We start from the raw sequence: 20,703 nt of genomic DNA, 5'->3' as shown, positions 1-20,703 counted from the left end.
ACCTTCTTCTCGCTAACAAAAACAGCCTCAAGTCCCTTAGCCTTTCCTCATAAGACTTTCCCACCATACCAGGCAACATCCTGGTAAATCTCCTCTGCACCCTTTCTAATGCTTCCATATCCTTCCTATAATGCGGCGACCAGAACTGTACACAATACTCCAAGTGTGGCCGCACCAGAGTTTTGTACAGATGCAACATGACTTCATGGCTCCTAAACTCAATCCCTCTACCAATAAAAGCTAACACACCATACACCTTCTTAACAACCTTATCAATCAGGGTGCCAACTTTCAGGGATCTATGCACATGGACACCAAGATCTCTCTGCTTATCCACACTACCAAGTAACTTACCATTAGCCCAGTACTCTATATTCCTGTTACTCCTTCCAAAGAGAATCACTTCACACTTTTCCACATTAAACTCCATTTGCCACCTCTCAGCCCAGCTCTGCAGCTTATCTACATCCCTCTGAAACCTGCAACATCCTTCCTCACTGTTCACAATTCCACCGACTTTAGTGTCATCCGCAAATTTACTAATCCATCCTTCTACACCCTCATCCAGGTCATTTATAAAAATGGCAAACAGCAGTGGCCCCAAAACAGATCCTTGTCCACTAGTAACTGAGCTCCAGGATGAACATTTCCCCTCAACCACCACCCTCTGTCTTCTTACAGCTGGCCAACTCAGTAGACAAGTCCTTATCTGCCACCGTAATACTGTCCTTGACTAACAATGCCACACCTCCCCCTCTTTTACACCCTTCCCTGATCTTACTGAAACATCTAAACCCCGGAACCTGCAACAGCCATTCCTGTCCCTGCTCTATCCATGTCTCCAAAATGGCCACAACATCGAAGTCCCATAGAAAGGATACTATTAAACTAGAAAGAGCGCAGAAAAGATTTACTAGGATGCTACCGGGTCTTGATGGATTGAGTTATAAGGAGAGGCTGGATAGACTGGGACTTTTTTTCTCTGGAGCATAGGAGGCTGAGAGGTGATCTTACAGAGGTCTATAAAATAATGTGGGGCACAGATTACCTAGATAGTCAATATCTTTTCGTAAAGGTAGGGGAAACTAAAACTCAAGGACATTGGTTAAAGTTGAGAGGGGAGAGATACAGAAGTGTCCAGGGGGGAATTTTTTCACACAGAGGGCAGTGAGTGTCTGGAACAAGCTGCCGGAGGTAGTAGTAGAGGTGGGTACAATTTTATCTTTTAAAAAGCATTTAGTTAGTTACATGGGTACGATGGGTGTAAAGGGATATGAGCCACATGCAGGCAATTGGGATTAGTTTAGGGGTTTTAAAAAAGAACAGGCGGTATGGGCAAGTTGGGCTAAAGGGCCTGTTCTGATGCTGTAAGCTTCTATGACTTTATGAGAGCTGGTCCATATATGATGGGCCAAATGGCCTCCTTCTGCACTGTAATAATTCCCTGATTCAGTGACATGTAGAGAGATGAAGAGTATCAATGGTACATCCCAGTAACTGATTGGGGATTAAATCCTGTGGCTATAAAGTAGTAAAAGCAGCAGGAATAATATTACATACTGGTAAATGCTCCACACAAGGGCAATTAGAGATGAGTAAGGGTTAGGGATGAGGTGTGGGCAGCATGGTGACACAGTGGTTAGGAACGGCTGCCTCACAGTGCCAGGTGCTTGGGTCACTGTCTGTGCAGAACCTGCACATTCTCCCCATGTCTGTGTGGGTTTCCTCCAGGCACTCCGGTTTGCTCCTACAGTCTGAAAGACATGCTGGTTAGGTGCATTGGCCATGCTAAATTCTCCCTCAGTGTATCCGAACAGCTGCCGGAGTGTGGCGACCAGGAGATTTTCACAGTAACTTCATTGCAGTGTTAATATAAATCTATTTGTGACAATAAATAAATTTTAAAAAACAATAAATGCCAATGATGTCACATTCCCTGAAAGAATAAAAAAATACATTCTACAGAGTTGGTCATCACTGCCCAAATTTAAAAACTATCTGAAATGCCAACATTCAATCCCCAAAACATGGACAACTTTATAAATAATAAAACTGAAAGCTTGAATTTATTTATTATTTATTAGTGTCACAAATAGGCTTACATTAACATGGCAATGAAGTTACTGTGAAAATCCCCTAGTCACCACACTCCTGTGCCTGTTCAGGTTCACTGAGGGAGAATTTAACATGGTCAATGCACCTAACCAGCAGGGGTTTTGGACTGTGGGAGGAAATCCACGCAGACACAGGGAGAAAGTGTAGACTGCACACAGTTACCCAAGCTGGGAATCGAACCCAGGTCTCCTGTGCTGTAAGGCAGCAATGCTGACCTCTGTGCCACCAGGTTGGCCTCTTGAACTTGAAAATGAACAGAATTATGGGAGATCTAAAACATCAGGGAAATAGAATGCTTTTAAAAATTCTAGTAATAAAAAAAACAAGTCGTTCATTGTAGACTCAGGAGAGTAATTTAGAAAGTGTTGAAATCTGAACCGCTAAATATGCAGAAATACACAAGATAAACTAAATCCACTGAAATTTGATGTGTCCAAAAATCCTAACCCAATTTTTTCTTATTCATTCATGAGACATGGACATTGCTGATTGGACAGCACTTATTGTCCATCCCTAGTTCCCTGAGGGCAGTTGAGAGTCAACCACATTATTGTGGTTCTGGAGTCACATGTAGGCCAGACCAGGTCAGGACGGCAGATTTCCTTCTTTAAAGGACATTAGTGAACCAGATGGGTTTTTCCAACAATCAACAATGGTTCCATGGTCATCAGCAGATTCTTAATTCCAGATTATTTTTTATTGAATTCAAATTCCACCATCTGCCATGGCGGGATTCAAACCCAGGTCTTCAGAACATTAGCTGAGTTTCTGGATTAGTAATCCAGCAATAATACCACTAGGCCATCACCTTCCCTGATTTTGGAGATTTCTAGGTGGGAAACCTCGTATTCACTGATGTTCCTTTGCCAGAAGGGAGAGCAGTTCCGGAGAATTTTGACCATCCCACCATCAGGCAATGTGGATGCTGGAATAGACTCTATCTAGGTGGGTTCATTAGGGTTACAGAGGCTCACATCAGGGTCCAGGGCTGAATCAAAGCTGCAAAACCTGTAGGACAGTCCTGGAGTCTCTTGGAATTAAAGATTAATTACTAGGGCATTACCAGGAGCAATCAAAGAAAATCCTTGAAAAGCAAAAAAGAAAATTGCTTTAAAAATAGTCCAGAGCAGGTTCATTGGACTCATTCCTGGTATGAAGGGGTTATCTTATGAAGAAAGGTTAGGCCCATACCCTGTTGTCCATGCAGGTTCGATGGGTTGAATGGCCTCCTTCTGCATTGTAGGGATTCTATGATTCTATACCCTTTAGAATTTAGATAAATGAGAGGGGATCTTATTGAATCATATATAATCCTGAAGGGACCTAATAGAGTGGATACCTTGGGGATGTTTCCTCTTGTCAGGGAGAATAAATCTAGTTTAAAAATAAGAGGTCTCCATTTTAAATGGAACCTTTTACTGCCAAAGGGCTTTAGTGTGTGGCGTTCTCTTCCCCTGAAGTAGTGCAGACTGGGTCTTTGAGGCAGGGTTGGACAGATTTTTGGCAGGATAATAAGGGTCAGACAGGAAAGTGGAGCTGAGTGTCATGATCTTCCTGAATGGGTGCAGCAGGCTCAGCAACCAAATGGACTGCTCCTGCTCCTATGCTGATCCAACGACAGCAAGGTAGGGTGGGGTGGGGATGTTTAGTCCATTATGATGATGGATATATTGGATGACCATTAACAAGGAATTGGAGGAGGGGCAACTGCAAGTGGAGGTTCATATGCTAAAACCTCGAGGAATAAATCCTACAAGAGTTGGTAATCCCAGATTGGTATCAGGCATGGATCTGCTCTCCCCAAGTTCCATTATCCTAGAAGGATCATAGAAACTTTACAGTGCAGAACAAGGCCATTCAGTCCATCAAACCTGCACTGACAACAATCCTACCCAGGCTATATTTCTGTCACCCCAAGTATCTACCCTGCTAATCCCCTGACATTAAGGGTCAATTTAGCATGGCCAATCAACCTAACCCGCACATCTTTGGAGCATGGGAGGAAACTGGAGCTCTCGGAGGAAACCCACGCTGACACAGGGGGAATGTGCAGACCCCATGCAGACAATGACCCAAGGCTGGAATTGAACCTGGGTCCCTGGCGCTGTGAAGCAGCAGTGCTAACCACTGTGCCACCGTGCTGGTGGGTAGCATTCTGTTAATGTCCTTGGTGATGGTGCTAGACAGTTATTGCCTTTTTGTCTGTTGTATCCTGTGCCCCAGCTGCACGAGACCCACCTACAGGAGCCACAGGAGCCCACTAACTAGTCTTTAAACTTTAAATCACACCAGAATGCCAGATTGAATCTGATGTGTCAGGCTCAAAGGGTTGCATGGCCTACTCCTGCTTCTAATTTGTGTGTTCAGACGTAGTCAAAGGTTACAGTGGGGCAGAGAGGAAAGTGGATTAAGCCATGATCTGACTGAATGGTGAGCATGCTTGAAGGGCTGAATGGCCTGCTCCTGTTCCTAAATCCTGTCTGCTTATGGCCAACTACTGATAATGGGGACAAACATTCTGAGGCATCAATGCATTTGCCTGGAACAATACCTTTCAGGTATTCACCTGAGGCAAGGTATTACCTGGTCCATTCAAAGTCATCAGCTTTGAAGATCTTCTTAGCAATTAGCTCACTCAGTATATCACGACAGTGCACATTAATGGTCAGTAGAGTTTCCAACACAGTTTCCTGGAAAGCTCGCAGAGGCCTGGACATGAGTTCTGCCAATCCATCCAGCCTTCTCATCAGCACCTGATGGGCATCCTGCAACTGGCTGTGGGGCTTGCTTCCACTGAAACACTTCTCACAGTCACGGTTGAACATTATCTGACTCTGCATCAACAAACACAAAAAACAAATACATTCACACCAGGAAGATTTTCCTGTCAAACATTTCCAACCCCCCCAACATTTCCTGTGGACTGCATTAGCAATCCTGTTCTGCTGCACTCTGTTCAGCCAGTGAAAGCAGAGTCAATGTGACTCTCAAAAGGGAGCTGGTAAACATTCAAAGATGATAACTCTCCAGAGAAAATAAGGATCGAGCAGTGGAGTAGAGTTAACAGCATAGACTTGTTCTGTGCTGTATGATCCTGTGACCTTTTACCTCGAGGACAAAAGAAAGATCTCAATGAAACCTGAAACTGGGACACTCATTCACAGAATTTACCATGTCTTCTTAAAGGGCCCAGTGTGCTAGTAGTGACATTAAGGAGGTGTCCTATCTGGACCAGTTTATCCTCCTGAGCCAAGGATTGATGTGGGTATGCCGGCGTTGGACTGGCGTAAACACAGTAAAAAGTCTGACAACACCAGGTTTTAGTCCAACCTATTTATTTGATAATATACTCACAAGCTTTCGAGGGGACTGACAGACATAGCTCTATAGAGAACAGCAACAGGCACAAGTCATACAAGCAACAATGAATCAAGCACTCAGAAGTTGTTTGAAAGTTGCTTTTTAAACTTTACACAATGCAGTGAGGTCTGATTAAAAGGCTGAGGCTCATTAATCATTGTGAATCTCAAAGTGCTCCCATTGTTTGAAATTGACAGTTAATAAGTCATATAAACATTACTGACCCACTGGTCTGCTTAAAGAAATACTACAGCAGCATTTATTAGGTGCACAATCTGGGCACCTCTGTCTCTGCAGATAGAGGGCAATAGGAGGTGTCTCTGACAGCACTCTGGCTCGTTAATGGTGACAATGCAGCATATTTTACACCCAAAATAGAAGGGGACATAGCTTTAAATTGAGGGGTGATAGTTATAGGACAGATGTCAGAGGTAGGTTCTTTACTCAGAGGGTAGTAAGGGCGTGGAATGCCCTGCCTGCAGCAATTGTGGACTCACCAACTTTAAGAGCGTTCAAATGATCAGTGGATAGGCATATGGATAACATTGGAATAGTTTAGGTTAGAGGGTCATTAGATTGGTTCCACTGGTTGGCGCAACATTGAGGGCTGAAGGGCCTGTACTACGCTGTAATGTTCTATGTTCTAAAATGTAACTGTGAGTGATGTACCCATTTCAAATCAATCCACCAATTCTGGACCACTGTTTGAAACTAATTTAGACACAAGCAAAAATTAGCATTGTAAAGTTTATTTATTAGTCACAAGTAAGGCTTACATTAACACAGCAATGAAGTTACTGTGAAATTCCCCTAGTCACCACAGTCCAGTGTCTGTTCGGGTCAATCCACCTAACCAGTACGCCTTCTGGAGCACCCAGAGGAAGCCCACGCAGACATGGGGAGAACATGCAAACTCCACACAGAGAGTGACCCAAGCTGGGAATCAAACCTGGGACCCTGGCGCAGTGAGTCAGCAGCGCTAACCACTGTGCCACTGCGCCATATTCAACGCACCTCATCCAGACCATTACGGGGCAGTCACTGTTTAACCCTGAGCAGTGCTTTCAAACCCATCCTCTCTGTAATACTACCTGTTTCTGTCCTACCCAACCCATCTACTGCTGATACCCTTATCACATCCAGACCCAGCTCTTATAAAATTCTCGATGAAAACATCTTGTCTTCTGCCCTCAGTACATCCACCAGCTCCCACACCATCCTCCTTCCCTGTCTGTGCTGATTTACAATCTGCCATGTAGGGACAGAATTCTCATTCAAGATTGAGCTAATTGGTTTAGGAATTTACTGGTGTGTAATGCTACTTTTAATTTGGGATATTCTGGAGAGAAGCAACAATGCTTTTTCCTCTCTCTGGAGTTGGAGTTTTTTTCTCTCTGTGGCTGTTTTTGGAAGCTGCCCGGGATTAAGTTTACCTCTCTGAAGTTTAGCTATTTTGAGGTTATCCTTCTTTGCAAACAGCTGGCCTGGATTTCTGTCCACAGTTGTTACAAAGCTGAAGATTTAGTATCATATGGGCAAACTTGTTTTTTGTGCTAAGTCTGCAGAACGGTGTATGTCTGTGGGATGGTGTTTAACGTTTAACTTGGAACAACAGAGGTAGCTAGTTATTAGGAGTTATACTGGGTCATGTTTAGGTCTTGTAATTGGTAAAAGTTATGCTAATTATTTGAGTTATATGTTAACTGTGTTCTTAAATAAACTTTCTTTGATGAAATGTGTCACTTGAATCTTACCTAGAGTGAAACACCTTATAGTCACCAATGCCAAAAATCAAATGTAAAATTTAAGTTCTTGGTTAACTTCACAAAACACCTTTTGGTTCTGACCTGGATCTTAACAGTATATTAATTAAATTGGCTGGTTAATTTTCAATTAGTCTAATCTCATTTGAATATTTGTTAATATTTCTTCCAAAGTTTAGGTGCTATGTAAATTCAAATAGCAACAAGATGAGATGAAGGGGGTCACTACCACATCAGTCTGAAGCAATAGGGTCCTGGGAAACAAACCCAGACTTCAGGTGATCTCCTACCTGAGTTGATGGGGTTAGTGTCAGGGCAAATGGGCAGGATTGGGATGCTGAGTCCCAATGCAACATAGAAAAGGGACATCTTTAAATCAACTCGGCGTCCAAACTTTAAGCAATGCCACTATTGTTCAGCTCTCAGCATCAGTCCCAGGTGAATTTAAAAGTTCAAATGAGTTCATGCAGCCTGAGAGGACATTGGGTCACAGTCTTCCCAAAGGAAAGTAACGAGACACACCCATGCAAAACTTTAAGAATCAGCCACGCTTCAATGATTGGATTCACCCATTGGAACCATAAGGTCATAGATTCATATCCCATTCTACAGACTTGAGAATTGAATCCAATGTGTTAGTCCAATGTCACACTAAGAGAGAGGTGCACTGTTATAAATGCTATCTTTCAGACAAACTGAGGCCCATCTGTCCTCTCAATTAGAGAATCCCTATAGGGGCTGAAGTGTATATATTTTAATGCAAGGAGTGTAGTGAATAAGGTAGATGAGCTTAGGGCGTGGATTGCTGTTTGGGATTGTGATGTGGTGGCCATTACGGAGACTTGGATGTCTCAGGGACAGGACTGGGTACTTCAGGTGCCAGGCTTCAGGTGCTTCAGGAAGGACAGGGAGGGTGGCAGAAGGGGTGGTGGAGTGGCACTGTTGATCAGGGACAGTGTCATGGCTGCAGAGAAAGAGGATGTTGTGGAGGGACTGTCTACAGAATCTCTGTGGGTGGAAGTTACAAACAGCAAAGGGTCGAAAACTTTGCTGGGTGTATTCTATAGGCCACCCAATAGTGACAGGGAAGTTGAAATGCAAATAGGGAAACAGATTCTGGAGAGATGTTTTAATAACAGAGTTGTCGTGATGGGAGACTTCAATTTCCCAAACATCGACTGGAATATCCCTAGGGTAAGGGGTTTGGATGGGGAGGAGTTTGTTAGGTGTGTTCAGGAAGGTTTCCTGACACAGTATGTGGATAAGCCTACGAGGGGAGAGGCTGTACTTGACCTGGTACTGGCGAATGAACCAGGGCAGGTGATGGATCTTTCGGTAGGAGAGCATCTTGGAAATGGTGACCATAATTCTATCTCCTTCACAATTGCATTGGAACGAGATAGGATCAGGCAGGCTAGGAAGGTGTTTGTCTGGGGTAAGGGGAGATACGAAGAAGTCAGGAAGTTACTTGGACAAATAAACTGGAAGGAGGCGTTCTTAGGGAAAAGTACCGAAGGAAGGTGGCAGATATTCAAGGAATGTGTGTCTGGAGCTCTGAATGACAACATTCCAATGAGACAAGGGGGTTTTGGTAGGTCGCAGGAACCGTGGTGCACAAAGGCTGTGTTGAACCTAGTCAGGAGGAAAAGGAAGGTGTACAAGAGGTTCAGGGAATTAGGAGATGTTAAAGATCTTGAGGAGTATAAGGACTGTAGGAAGGAACTTAAAAGGAAAATTAGGAGAGCCAGAAGGGGTCATGAGAAGACCTTGGCGGGTAAGATTAAGGAGAATCCCAAGGCCTTCTATAAATATGTGAAAGGTAAAAGGATAAGAAGAGAAGGGATAGGACCTATAAAAGGTGAGGGGGGAAAGGTTTGTGTGGAACCAGAAGAAATGGCAGAGGTGCTTAACGAGTACTTCGCCTCAGTATTCACAGTGCAAGCTGATCTGGGAAATTTTGTTATGGATTTGCAGCAGATGGAAAAGATTGAGTACGTGAATATTAAGGAGGAGGATGTGTTGGAACTTTTGAATTCTATCAAGGTAGATAAGTCGCCTGGACCAGATGGGATGTACCCCAGGATACTGTGGGAGGCGAGGGAAGAGATTGCAGAGCCCCTGGCGATGATCTTTGCGTCGTCAATGGGGACGGGAGTGGTTCCGGAGGATTGGAGGATTGCGAATGTAGTTCCTATTTTCAAGAAAGGGAACAGAGATAGCCCGGGAAATTACCGACCGGTGAGTCTGACCTCTGTGGTTGGTAAGCTGATGGAGAGGCTTCTGAGGGACAAGATTTACGAACATTTGGAGAGGTTTGACATGATCAGGAATAGTCAGCATGGATTTGTCAAGGGCAGGTCGTGCCTTACAAGCCTAGTTGAGTTCTTCGATAATGTGACTGAACACATTGACGAAGGAAGTGCCGTGGACGTGGTGTACATGGACTTCAGCAAGGCGTTTGATAAGGTCCCCCATGCAAGACTTCTTGAGAAGGTGAGAGGGCATGGGATCCAAGGGCCTTTGGCCTTGTGGATTCAGAACTGGCTTGCCTGCAGAAGGCAGAGAGTGGTTGTGGATGGGGCTTTTTCTGAATGGAGGTCAGTCACCAGCGGAGTGCCTCAAGGATCTGTTCTGGGACCCTTGTTGTTTGTCATTTTCATAAATGACCTGGATGAGGAAGTGGAGGGATGGGTAAGTAAGTTCGCTGATGACACTAAGGTCGGTGGTGTTGTGGATGGTCTGGAAGGATGGCAAAAGTTGCAGCAGGACATAGATAGGATGCAGGACTGGGCGGAGAAGTGGCAGATGGACTTCAACGCGGATAAATGTGTAGTCGTCCATTTTGGCAGAACCAACGGGATGAACGAGTACACTATCAAGGGCAGAAGTCTGAGTAGTGTTGAAGAGCAGAAGGATCTTGGGGTCCGGGTCCACAGGACTCTTAAATCGGCCTCGCAGGTGGAGGAGGTGGTCAAGAAGGCGTATGGTGTACTGGCCTTCATTAATCGAGGGATTGAGTTTAGGAGTCGGGAGGTAATGCTGCAACTTTATAAGACCCTTGTCAGGCCTCATTTAGAGTATTGTGCGCAGTTCTGGTCGCCTCACTATAGGAAAGATGTAGAAGCTATTGAGAGGGTACAGAGGAGATTTACAAGGATGTTGCCTGGACTGGGAGGCATGCCTTATGAAGTTAGGTTGAGGGAGCTGGGTCTCTTTTCCCTGGAGAGACGAAGGTTGAGAGACGACCTGATAGAAGTTTACAAAATGTTGAGAGGAATAGATAGGGTGGACTCTCAGAGGCTATTTCCCCGGGTTGAAATGGTTGCTACGAGAGGACACAGATTTAAGGTGCAGGGAGGGAAGTTCAGAAGTGATGTTAGGGGTAAGTTTTTCACTCAGAGGGTGGTGAGTGAATGGAATCGGCTGCCGTCAGTGGTGGTGGAGGCGAACTCGCTGGGGTCTTTTAAAAGACTTCTGGATGAGTATATGGGGTTTAATGAGATTGAGGGTTATAGATAGGTCTGTAGGTTGGTAGGTGTTGATGTGATCGGCGCAACTCGTGGGCCGAAGGGCCTGTTTGTGCTGTAGTGTTCTATGTTCTATAGTGCAAGAAGAGGCCTTTAGGTCTATCGAGTCTGCACTATCCCTTACCCAGGCTTATCCCTTAACCATGTAAATCTACACCACCAATCCCTTTAGCCTATATCTTGGGATATTAAGAGTTAATTTAGCACATCAAGCAACCTAACCTGCACACCTTTGGATTGTGGAAGAAAATTAGAGGATGCAGAGAAAACCCATGCAGACACAGGGAGAACATGCAAACTCCACACAGTCACCCAAGGCCAGAATTGAACCTGGGTCGCTGGCACTGTGAAGCAGCAGCGCTAAGCATTGTGCCACCATACTGCCCACCACGGTGCCACCGTTCCACTCACCATTATGGCACTGTGCCACCAGGATTTCTGGAAAATTACAACCAATGCATCCATTATCTCTGTGGCTACTTCTTTTAGGATCTGAGGATGCAAGTTCTTAGGGCCAGGGACTTACCTGCATTTAGTCCCATTAGTTTGTCTAATATTATATTCATTTTTCCTTCATTGTCACTAGGTCAAAATTCCAGAACTTTCTTCATCACAGCACTGTGAGTTTACCAGCATCACACCAACTGAAAGTGTAGTCTTTGTCAGCGAGCTGAACCAACATCTTTTTGCCTTTATGGCAGCAGATATTCCCAGAGCTGGGCACCCAGGCTGTGGCCTTCATAATTACAGTAAAAAGTCTGACAACACCAGGTTTAAGTCCAACCAATTTATTTGATAGTAAATTTTACTATCAAATAAATCGGTTGGACTTAAACCTGGTGTTGTCAGACTTTTTACTGTGTTTTCCCCAGTCCAATGCCGGCATCTCCACATCAGGCCTTCATAATTACCAGAAGTATTTAAATTCCCATAGCCCACTAGTCAGCTGTACGATCACTGACCTGAGTGGGGGCAAGAGATTTCGCGTCACCCCAATAAAAGCATTAAAGCTTGCTATCTTTTATAGTAACTGTCTCCACATGAGTTTTGTTCCCAAACAAGGTATTCCACTAGGATTTAACAAGAACCCAATAATAAACAAAGTCACTGAATGAATCGACACTAAACAGGACTGAAAATTGAGCACTTTATGAAAGTCAAAGATAAGGCAAGGTTTTGACAGTGAGCTATGGCGAATTTAAAGTCCTGCACAACTGAAGGTGGAATCTCCAGATTCAGAAGTATTTGTTTCAGACGCAAATGGGTAGTGGCAGGAAGCAAGTTTTTCCATAACACTGCTCCAGGGTGCAAGGGCTTCGAATCATGTTCAATCTTCTGCACTGGCTGGGGGCAGCCAATGTGAAACTGTGCTCAGAGCTTTCCTAATCTCAATTCCACATCAGCCCGTGACTCTCATCTGACCCATAGGGTGGGGTGGGCGAAGAAAGGAGATCAGGAATTCAGGGAGCAAAGAAAAACTCTGCTTACCACAGTGAGGACCACCTGCCCTGGATGAGACAGCACCCACTCTTTAAACTGTGTTGACTTCCAGGTGTTAATTCCTATCTGGAGATGCCTAGATTAACAATCAAAAAGAAATATCAGTATTTCAGACCTCAGAGCTACAGACATGGCTGACTATGGATATGCTCACAGAACAGACTAATTATATTGTACCAGACCTATTGCTGTGTGAATCGCCCTGAGAAATTTGGGGTTTTTTCTTCACAAATAAGAATATAAGAACATAAGAAATAGGAGCAGGAGTAGGTCATCTAGCCCTTCGAGCCTGCCCCGCCATTCAATAAGATCATGGCTGATCTGTCGTGGCTCAGTTCCACATTCCCGCCCTCTCCCCATAACCCTTAATCCCCTCACTTATCAAAAACCCATCAACCCGCATCTTAAAAATATTTAGCGAGGCAGCCTCCACCACTTCAACGGGCAGAGAATTCCAGAGATTCCCACCCTTTGAGTGAAGAAGTTCCTCCTCAACTCTGTTCTAAACCGCCCCCCTTTATCTTGAAGCTGTGCCCCCTAGTCCTACTGTCCTTTCTGAGCGGGAAGAGTCTCTCCACCTCTATCCTATCCATCCCATTCATCATCTTATGCGTCTCAATGAGATCTCCCCTCATTCTTCTAAACTCTAACGAGTACAAGCCTAGTTTATTCAGCCTCTCCTCATAGCTCAACCCCCTCAACTTCGGTATCAGCCTAGTAAACCTCCTCTGCACTCCCTCCAAGGCCAAAATATCCTTGCGTAAGTGCGGCGGCCAAAACTGCACACAGTACTCCAGCTGCGGCCTCACCAATGCCCTATACAGCCGCAGCAAGACCTCCCTACTTTTATATTCAATCCCCCTCGCTATGAAGGCCAGCATCCCATTAGCCTTCCTGACCACCTGCTGCACCTGCAGGCTGGGTTTTTGCGACTCATGCACAAGGACCCCGAGGTCCCTCTGCACCGTCGCATGCTGCAGTTTTTCGCCACATAAGTAATAGTCCTTCCTACCATTATTCCTACCAAAGTGGACCACCTCGCACTTGCCAACATTTAATTCCATTTGCCATTTCCTGGCCCATTCGCCCAGCCTATCTAGATCCTTCTGCAGACTCTCCGCACCCTCCGCACAATTTGCCGTTCCACCAATCTTGGTGTCATCAGCAAATTTCGACACCATACACTCGGTTCCCTCCTCCAGATCATCTATATAAATGGTAAATAGCTGAGGCCCCAGCACCGACCCCTGGGGCACTCCACTAGTCACCATCCGCCAATCCGAATAGCACCCATTGACCCCCACTCTCTGTCTCCTATTTGACAACCAATCCTCTATCCACGCTAACACCCTACCCCCAACTCCATGCCCCCTTACCTTCTGCAATAACCTCTTGTGAGGTACCTTGTCAAACGCCTTCTGAAAATCAAGAAAGACCACATCCACCGGCTCTCCTCTATCCACCGCCCTAGGCACATCCTCATAGAACTCCAATAAATTTGTCAGACACGACTTCCCCTTAACGAAACCGTGCTGCGTCTGCTCTATCAAGCAATTCCCCTCAACATGCCTTGCTATTTCCTCCTTGATGACGGATTCTAACATTTTACCTACAACAGACGTTAAGCTAACCGGCCTATAATTCCCCGCCTTTTGCCTGCCACCCTTCTTAAACAACGGCGTAACATTCGTTTTCCAATCTTCCGGCACTTCCCCGGAATCCAGCGACGTCTGGAAAATAACCACCAAGGCATCCACTATCACCTCCGCCATTTCTTTCAGAACCCTCGGATGCATTCCATCCGGTCCTGGGGACTTGTCCACAATCAGTCCCTCCAGTCTGTCGAGCACCGCCTCTCTAGTAACAATAATGTCATTCAGGCTCTCCAGTCCTACCACCTTTCCATCTCTAACACCCGGCAAATTATTCACGTCCTCCTCCGTGAAGACCGAAACAAAAAAGTTATTCAAGACCTCAGCCATTTCCCCATCCCCTACCACTAAGTCCCCCCTCTCATCCTCTAAGGGTCCAACGTTCACCCTAGCCAGCCTCTTCCTTTTTATAAATAATGGCTTATTTAAATTGCAGACTAAAGAACAATAATGATCAGAGGAATGTGGACAGCCTCTGGTTAATAAATGGGGCAAATTGAAGAGGATGGATGGGTGGAGTGTAAGAGTATGGAAGTTTTGCTGCAACTGTACAAGGTACAGGTAAGACCACATCTAGAGTTCTGTGAGCAGTTAAGGTCCCTTATTTAAGGAAAGATATTACTTTGTTGGAGGCAGTTCAGATGAAGGCTCACTAAGGTGATCCCTGGTATGGAGGGATTATTTTAAGAGGAAAGGTAAACAGGTTGGGTCTTTAGTCATTGGAATTTAGAAGAATGAGAGGTGATTTCATTGGAGCATATAGGATTCTTGAGGGGTTTGACAGGGTAAATGCTACGAAGATGTTTTACCTGATGGGAGGGTCTAGGACCAGAGGGCAAAGACTCAGAATAAAGGGGCATCAATTTAAAACTGAGATGAGGAAGAATTTCTCCTCTCTGAGTGTTGAGAGTCTTTGGAACTCTTTGCCATAGAGAGCTGTGGGGACAGAGTCCTTGTGTATGTTTAAGGTTGAGATAGATTTTTGATCAGTACCAGAATCAAGGAAAGGGCGGGAAAGTAGACGCAAATGATGTCAGATCAGCCATGATCCTGTTGAACGGCGGAGCAGGTTCGAACGGCCTACTCCTGTTCCTACTTTTTATGGTTTTTAAAGTTAATTATAAAAGAATGAGGACAGAATTGGCTAGGAAAGGAGTTTAGCAGGAAAGACAGTTGATCAGCAATGACAGACTTTTATGCAAATAGTTCATAACAAAGATATATCCTGGTGATGAAGAAGAATTCTGGGAAGGGAAAAATCTACCGAGTTAACCAAGGAAGTTGTTGCAATTGTTCAAAGCATACAGAGCGTTGGTAAAGGCATGGCTGGAGTAGTGCGTACAGCTTTCGTCTTCTTATCTGAGGAAGGATATTCTTGTTATAGAGGGAGTGCATCAAAGGTTTACTTCCTGATCAGAGTGGGGGGAAGAGATTTCATGTCACTCCAGTAAAAGCTTGCTATCTTTTATAGCAACTGTTTCCACATGAGTTTCATTCCCAAACAAGGTATTTCATTGGGATTTACCAAGAACCCAACAATACACAAAGTCATTAAATGATCGTACAACTAACCGGTGGGCTAGGGGAATTTAAATACTCCTGGTAATCATGAAGGCCACAGCCTGGATGCCCAGGCTGATTTCTGGGATGGTGGGACTGACATATGAGGAAAGATTGAGTTAGTTAGGATTATATTGGCTGGAGTTCAAAAGAATGAGGGGGATCTTATAGAAACCCATAAAATTCTAACAGGGTTAGACAGGGTAGATGCAGGAAGGATGTTCTCAATGGTAGGGTGTCCAGAACCAGGAATCACAGTCTAAGAATATATTTTAGGACAGAGATGAGGAGAAATTTTTTCACCCAGAGAGTGGTAAGCCTTTGCACTTGCTACCACAGAAAGCAACTGAGGCCAAAAAGGATCAAGGAATATGGGGGGAAAGCGGGATCAGGCTATTGAGTTGGAAGATCAGTCATGATTATAATGAATGGGGGAGCAGACTTGAAGGGCAGAATGGCCCACTCTCGCTCCTATTTTCTGTGTTTCTGTGTTAAGTGTAGTATTAAACTGAAAGGAAAAACAAGATTAATGGTAGTTCAGAGGACGGGAAAGTTTTAAAAACCAACAAAAGATTAACAAAACATAATAAAGAGGGAGGAGATAAACTATGAGGGTAAACTAACAAGTAATATGAAAATGGACAGCAAGAGCTTCTTTAAATGTATAAAAAGGAACAGAGAGGCCAAAGTGAACATAGGCCCATGAACAGTCATTTAAACTGAAACATTCCTCTCCAACACTGAATTGATGTCCCTAGTCCTTGCACCAGGTAAATAGCACAACCTTACAGACTCAGACTCTCCGCTGCAGAGATCTGTCTATTGCCCTATCTGTTCTTATTAACTCCTCCACCACTTGAATAACTTCCTGTAGCGTGCTGCCACGCTCAGTTCATTCATCCACACTGCAGCCCCTGTCCTCATCCGTTCAGTCTGCAAGGACCTCAAATCTGGTGGTCAACTGCAAGTATGAAGGTTCCTCAGGCCCTTTATCTTCCTCACTCACAGTGACACCCTCCTTCATCCCTCTGATCACTTCTAAAGGCATCCAGAATGCATTTCCTCTTTAGAAGAAGCTGGGTGCCTAAATTATGCTGAATTCTCGGATGGGATCTAACCGTTACATAATGCTGGCTATTGCGATCAGATGACGGTATGGATATGGTGTGCCATCTGCACTGACATGGCCTGTGTACTCACACACGGCCCTTGCCCCATAGTTTTGGCCCTGCTCCAATTTCCAATCACTTACGTTTTCACAGACTCAAACATGGCAGTTTCCACATTTCCCAGCCATTGTTCAATAGGACCCCGGATTCGAATATTCCTGCACAAAACAAGTTAACAAGAATCACTGTCATCAGGACATCCGCTGGGATATGGCAATTTGGGTTTTTTCTCTGGGAATGTTAAAAATTAATGCAAAGCTAAAACTAATTTTCCCCATCGAATCAAAGAATAGCTTCCTCAGCAACAACTTCACAAATTAAATGGCAATTAGATGTTGCAGGAAAGAAAATTAAGTATGTTGACAACACTGTTTTCAGAAACTTACTGATAATGATGAATCAAGAGAATATTTAACGATAAACATTGCACCCTCTGACAGTATGTCCTGGCATTATAAGGTTGTCTGGTTAAAAGGGATCTTGATAATTGAGGATGAGGTGGTATTTTTGTAGTGACTGTGTGCTCCTGTGTACAGGATATGATGCAGGGGGTGGAGAGGCACTTGGAAGAAGACAGCAACCAGCTGTCGTGGGACAGGAATAGTGTAGGTGTGCTCCTTCAAGGTTAATTCCAGGAGCTAAAGGATGAATAAAGGTGGAAGACATCCAGTATTACAGCGAGATACACAAGAGGTAAATAAGCAGATTATTTATTGTACATGAAGCACTTTGGCTGGGGTGACAATTCTGCAGTTCACACCCAGATGTAGCTCAGAGAGGTCAGCAGATCCTTTTTACCCTAGTTGTTACTTTCAAATTCAGCATAGATGTGATGAGCCAAATAGCTTCTTTCTGAGCTGTAACATTCTCTGGCTCCTTGGTTTTTAATCATGTAAGCCCAAACTTAAGGGGAATAAAGATCAAGTCATTCATGCAAATCAGAATAAGTGTATCTGTTAACATAGTTGGTACCTCGACATGGGAAGATTTTCATTTTCTGCAGACTTGATCATCACTACAATGGGAGGTCTGGTTGCTTGCTTGAAGATTTCCAGAGATCTGATGTTCTCAAAGCATTTGGCCAAATGAGGCTACACAAACAATGCAGAAATCAATATGACAATTCATATAGCTAAACCCACCCATTAAGATCTCCTTTTGGGGATGCCATTTTCCAACTTTCTATGAGGGAAATCATAGAATGGTAAGTACCCAAGACAATGTGAATCATCAACGTAGCAGCTCCTTGAAAGGGTTATCTGATCACTCTCACTCTCCCGTTACCAATATACTAATTAGGAATCGGTCACTCGGTCCTTCAAGTCCATTATAGAGTCATAGAGGTTTACAGCATGGAAACAGGTCCTTTGGCCCAACTTGTTCATGCCGTCCTTTTTTTAAAACCCCTAAGATAATCCCAATTGTCTGCATTTGGCCCATATCCCTCTAAGCCCATCTTACCCATGTAACTGTCTAAGTGCTTTTTAAAAGATAAAATTATACCCACCTCTACTATTACCTCTAGCAGCTCGTTCCAGACACTCACTACCCTCTGTGTGGAAAAAATTGCCCCTTTGGATATTTTTGTATCTCTCACCTTAAACCTATGCCCTTCAGTTTTAGACTCCCCTACCTTTGGGAAAAGATATTGACTATCTAGCTGATCTGTGTCCCTCATTATTTTACAGACCTCTATCATTCAATGTTCTGTCATTCACAGCTGATCTGTTTGTATCTTCAACACCACATTCCCACCTGCCCCCAGTAACCCTTCACCCCCACCTCATCTTCAAAAATATTCAAAGACTGTTTCTACTGCCCTTTGAGGAAGAGAAGTTCAAAGACTCACAACCTTCTGAGAGAAACATCTCTCCTCATCTTGAATTAAATGGTTGACAGATTAATTTTAATCAATGACCCTAGACTCTCCCACGAACAGAAACATTCACTCCTCATCCAGCTATCAATACCCCTTGGATATTTCAATAAAGTCACTTCTTCTTCATTTAAACTTCAGTGGACTGAAGCCTGTCCTAGCCTATCCATACAACCCATCCACTATTAGTTTCATAAACCATCTCCAAACTGTTTCTGACACATTTATGTTTTTTCTAAAGTAAGGAGATTGATAATGTTCACAACTCCAGATGTTGTTTCACCAATGTTCTGCATAATTGAAGATAATCTCCCTAGTTTTGTATTAAACTTCGTTCACAATAAATAATGCACCCTCTTAACTTGCTTCATAACTTGCCATACGCTAAAACACGCAGACCCCTTTGCACCTCACAGCTCCGCAATCTCTTATCATTTAGATAATGTATTTCTCTTTATTCTTCCACATTACATTCCACCTGCCAGATCTATGTCCATTTGTAGTCTCCTTATATCGTCTTCACAACTTATTTTCTGAACCATATCTGTGGCATTAGCAAATTTCACAGCCAACCTTTTCCCTATAGTCCTGCAGTTATTCATGTATTTATCTAACCATTTTTGGAAAGTTGCTATTGAATCTGCTTCCACCCATTCAGGCAGTGAATGTCAGTGTAACACAAATCACCTGGGGATGATTCTCCCAGCCGCTGCATTGATTTGGTAGCGCAGCGGGCTGGGAGACCCAAGTGGAGGCTGTTTCACGAACTCCCTGCTGGGCACCACGGCCTCCGTGACTTTCCGATCTCCAGATTTCCGGCACCGTCAGTTCCACACCAGAAACCGGTGTGGAGCTGAATAAATTATGTAGATGCTGCTTTCCATACAATTTGAATCTAATTAGTGGGCCTGGGATTGAAGTCCTCAGGCGGCTAGCCTCTTCCCCACTGCCCGGAGTATTACACTCTAGTGGGGTTTACAATAGCAGGAGGGAGACAGGGGCCATGTGCACCAATCTCACCGCTGACAGACCGGCGCATGCGCAGTGACCCACTCAGCGCTATGCTGCCGGTCTCTCCAGCGGGAGACAGGGGCCACGTGCACCAATCTCACCGCTGACAGACCGGCGCATGCGCAGTGACCCACTCAGCGCTATGCTGCCGGTCTCTCCAGCGGGAGACAGGGGCCACGTGCACCAATCTCACCGCTGACAGACCGGCGCATGCGCAGTGACCCACTCAGCGCTATGCTGCCGGTCTCTCCAGCGGGAGACAGGGGCCACGTGCACCAATCTCACCGCTGACAGACCGGCGCATGCGCAGTGACCCGCTCAGCGCTATGCTGCCGGTCTCTCCAGCGGGAGACAGGGGCCATGTGCACCAATCTCACCGCTGACAGACCGGCGCATGCGCAGTGACCCGCTCAGCGCTATGCTGCCGGTCTCTCCAGCGGGAGACAGGGGCCACGTGCACCAATCTCACCGCTGACAGACCGGCGCATGCGCAGTGACCCGCTCAGCGCTATGCTGCCGGTCTCTCCAGCGGGAGACAGGGGCCACGTGCACCAATCTCACCGCTGACAGACCGGCGCATGCGCAGTGACCCGCTCAGCGCTATGCTGCCGGTCTCTCCAGCGGGAACAGGCCCCACCCACTGATTTTTAGCATGATTCACGCTAATGCAATCTGCAGTGCACAGAGTGCAGGAGACTCATTTTGAAAATCCCACTGGAAAAACTAGCGGGATTTATTCCAGTTTTTACATGAATTTGACACATAGAAGTTTTTTGGGAGAATCTCCCCATTCATTCATAAAGCTGCTTTCATTAAGGATCAATTACTGTCTCAGTATATAGAATTTTACCAGGACTGTCCAACTAGCCAGTTAATTGAAATCAAAAGCATCTGAAAAATAAATAAACTGCGGGAAGCTACATAAACTACAAAAAAGTCCCAAAACTCAAGACATGTCAGGATCTTAACTGCATCATTTGATTCTCATATGCTACAGCATTGTAGATGGAGAAAGAACTGCTCTAACGATGATTTAACGACAATAGTGGCTTTAAAATGACTATTCTGGCTGAGAGTTAAGTATGCTGGGAATGTTGGTCAATTTATAATTAAAACCATATACAGGTCAAAAAGTTACTCTGAGTCACGGATCTGGTCTAGGAACTATGG

At 44.7% G+C, this 20,703-nt stretch overlaps 1 protein-coding gene across 1 annotated transcript in view; it reads right to left on the bottom strand.

The window, feature by feature from the left end:
* LOC145337798 (dynein axonemal heavy chain 6-like) overlaps positions 1 to 20,703 on the bottom strand; it is a 785,492-nt gene that overhangs the window by 537,444 nt on the left and 227,345 nt on the right. The window contains exons 22-25 of the mRNA XM_080182651.1: positions 17,619 to 17,737; positions 16,730 to 16,804; positions 12,254 to 12,341; positions 4,699 to 4,949 (exon numbers count right to left, since the gene is read on the bottom strand). Coding sequence (XP_080038777.1) covers positions 4,699 to 4,949; positions 12,254 to 12,341; positions 16,730 to 16,804; positions 17,619 to 17,737 — 533 coding nt within the window. The remainder of the gene's footprint in view (positions 1 to 4,698; positions 4,950 to 12,253; positions 12,342 to 16,729; positions 16,805 to 17,618; positions 17,738 to 20,703) is intronic.

This window comes from Carcharhinus amblyrhynchos, unplaced genomic scaffold (assembly GCF_965287045.1).
Source record: "Carcharhinus amblyrhynchos unplaced genomic scaffold, sCarAmb.v2.hapA scaffold_76, whole genome shotgun sequence".
Classification (NCBI taxonomy): Eukaryota; Metazoa; Chordata; class Chondrichthyes; order Carcharhiniformes; family Carcharhinidae; genus Carcharhinus; species Carcharhinus amblyrhynchos.
This window is presented reverse-complemented; position numbering and strand designations above follow the sequence as displayed.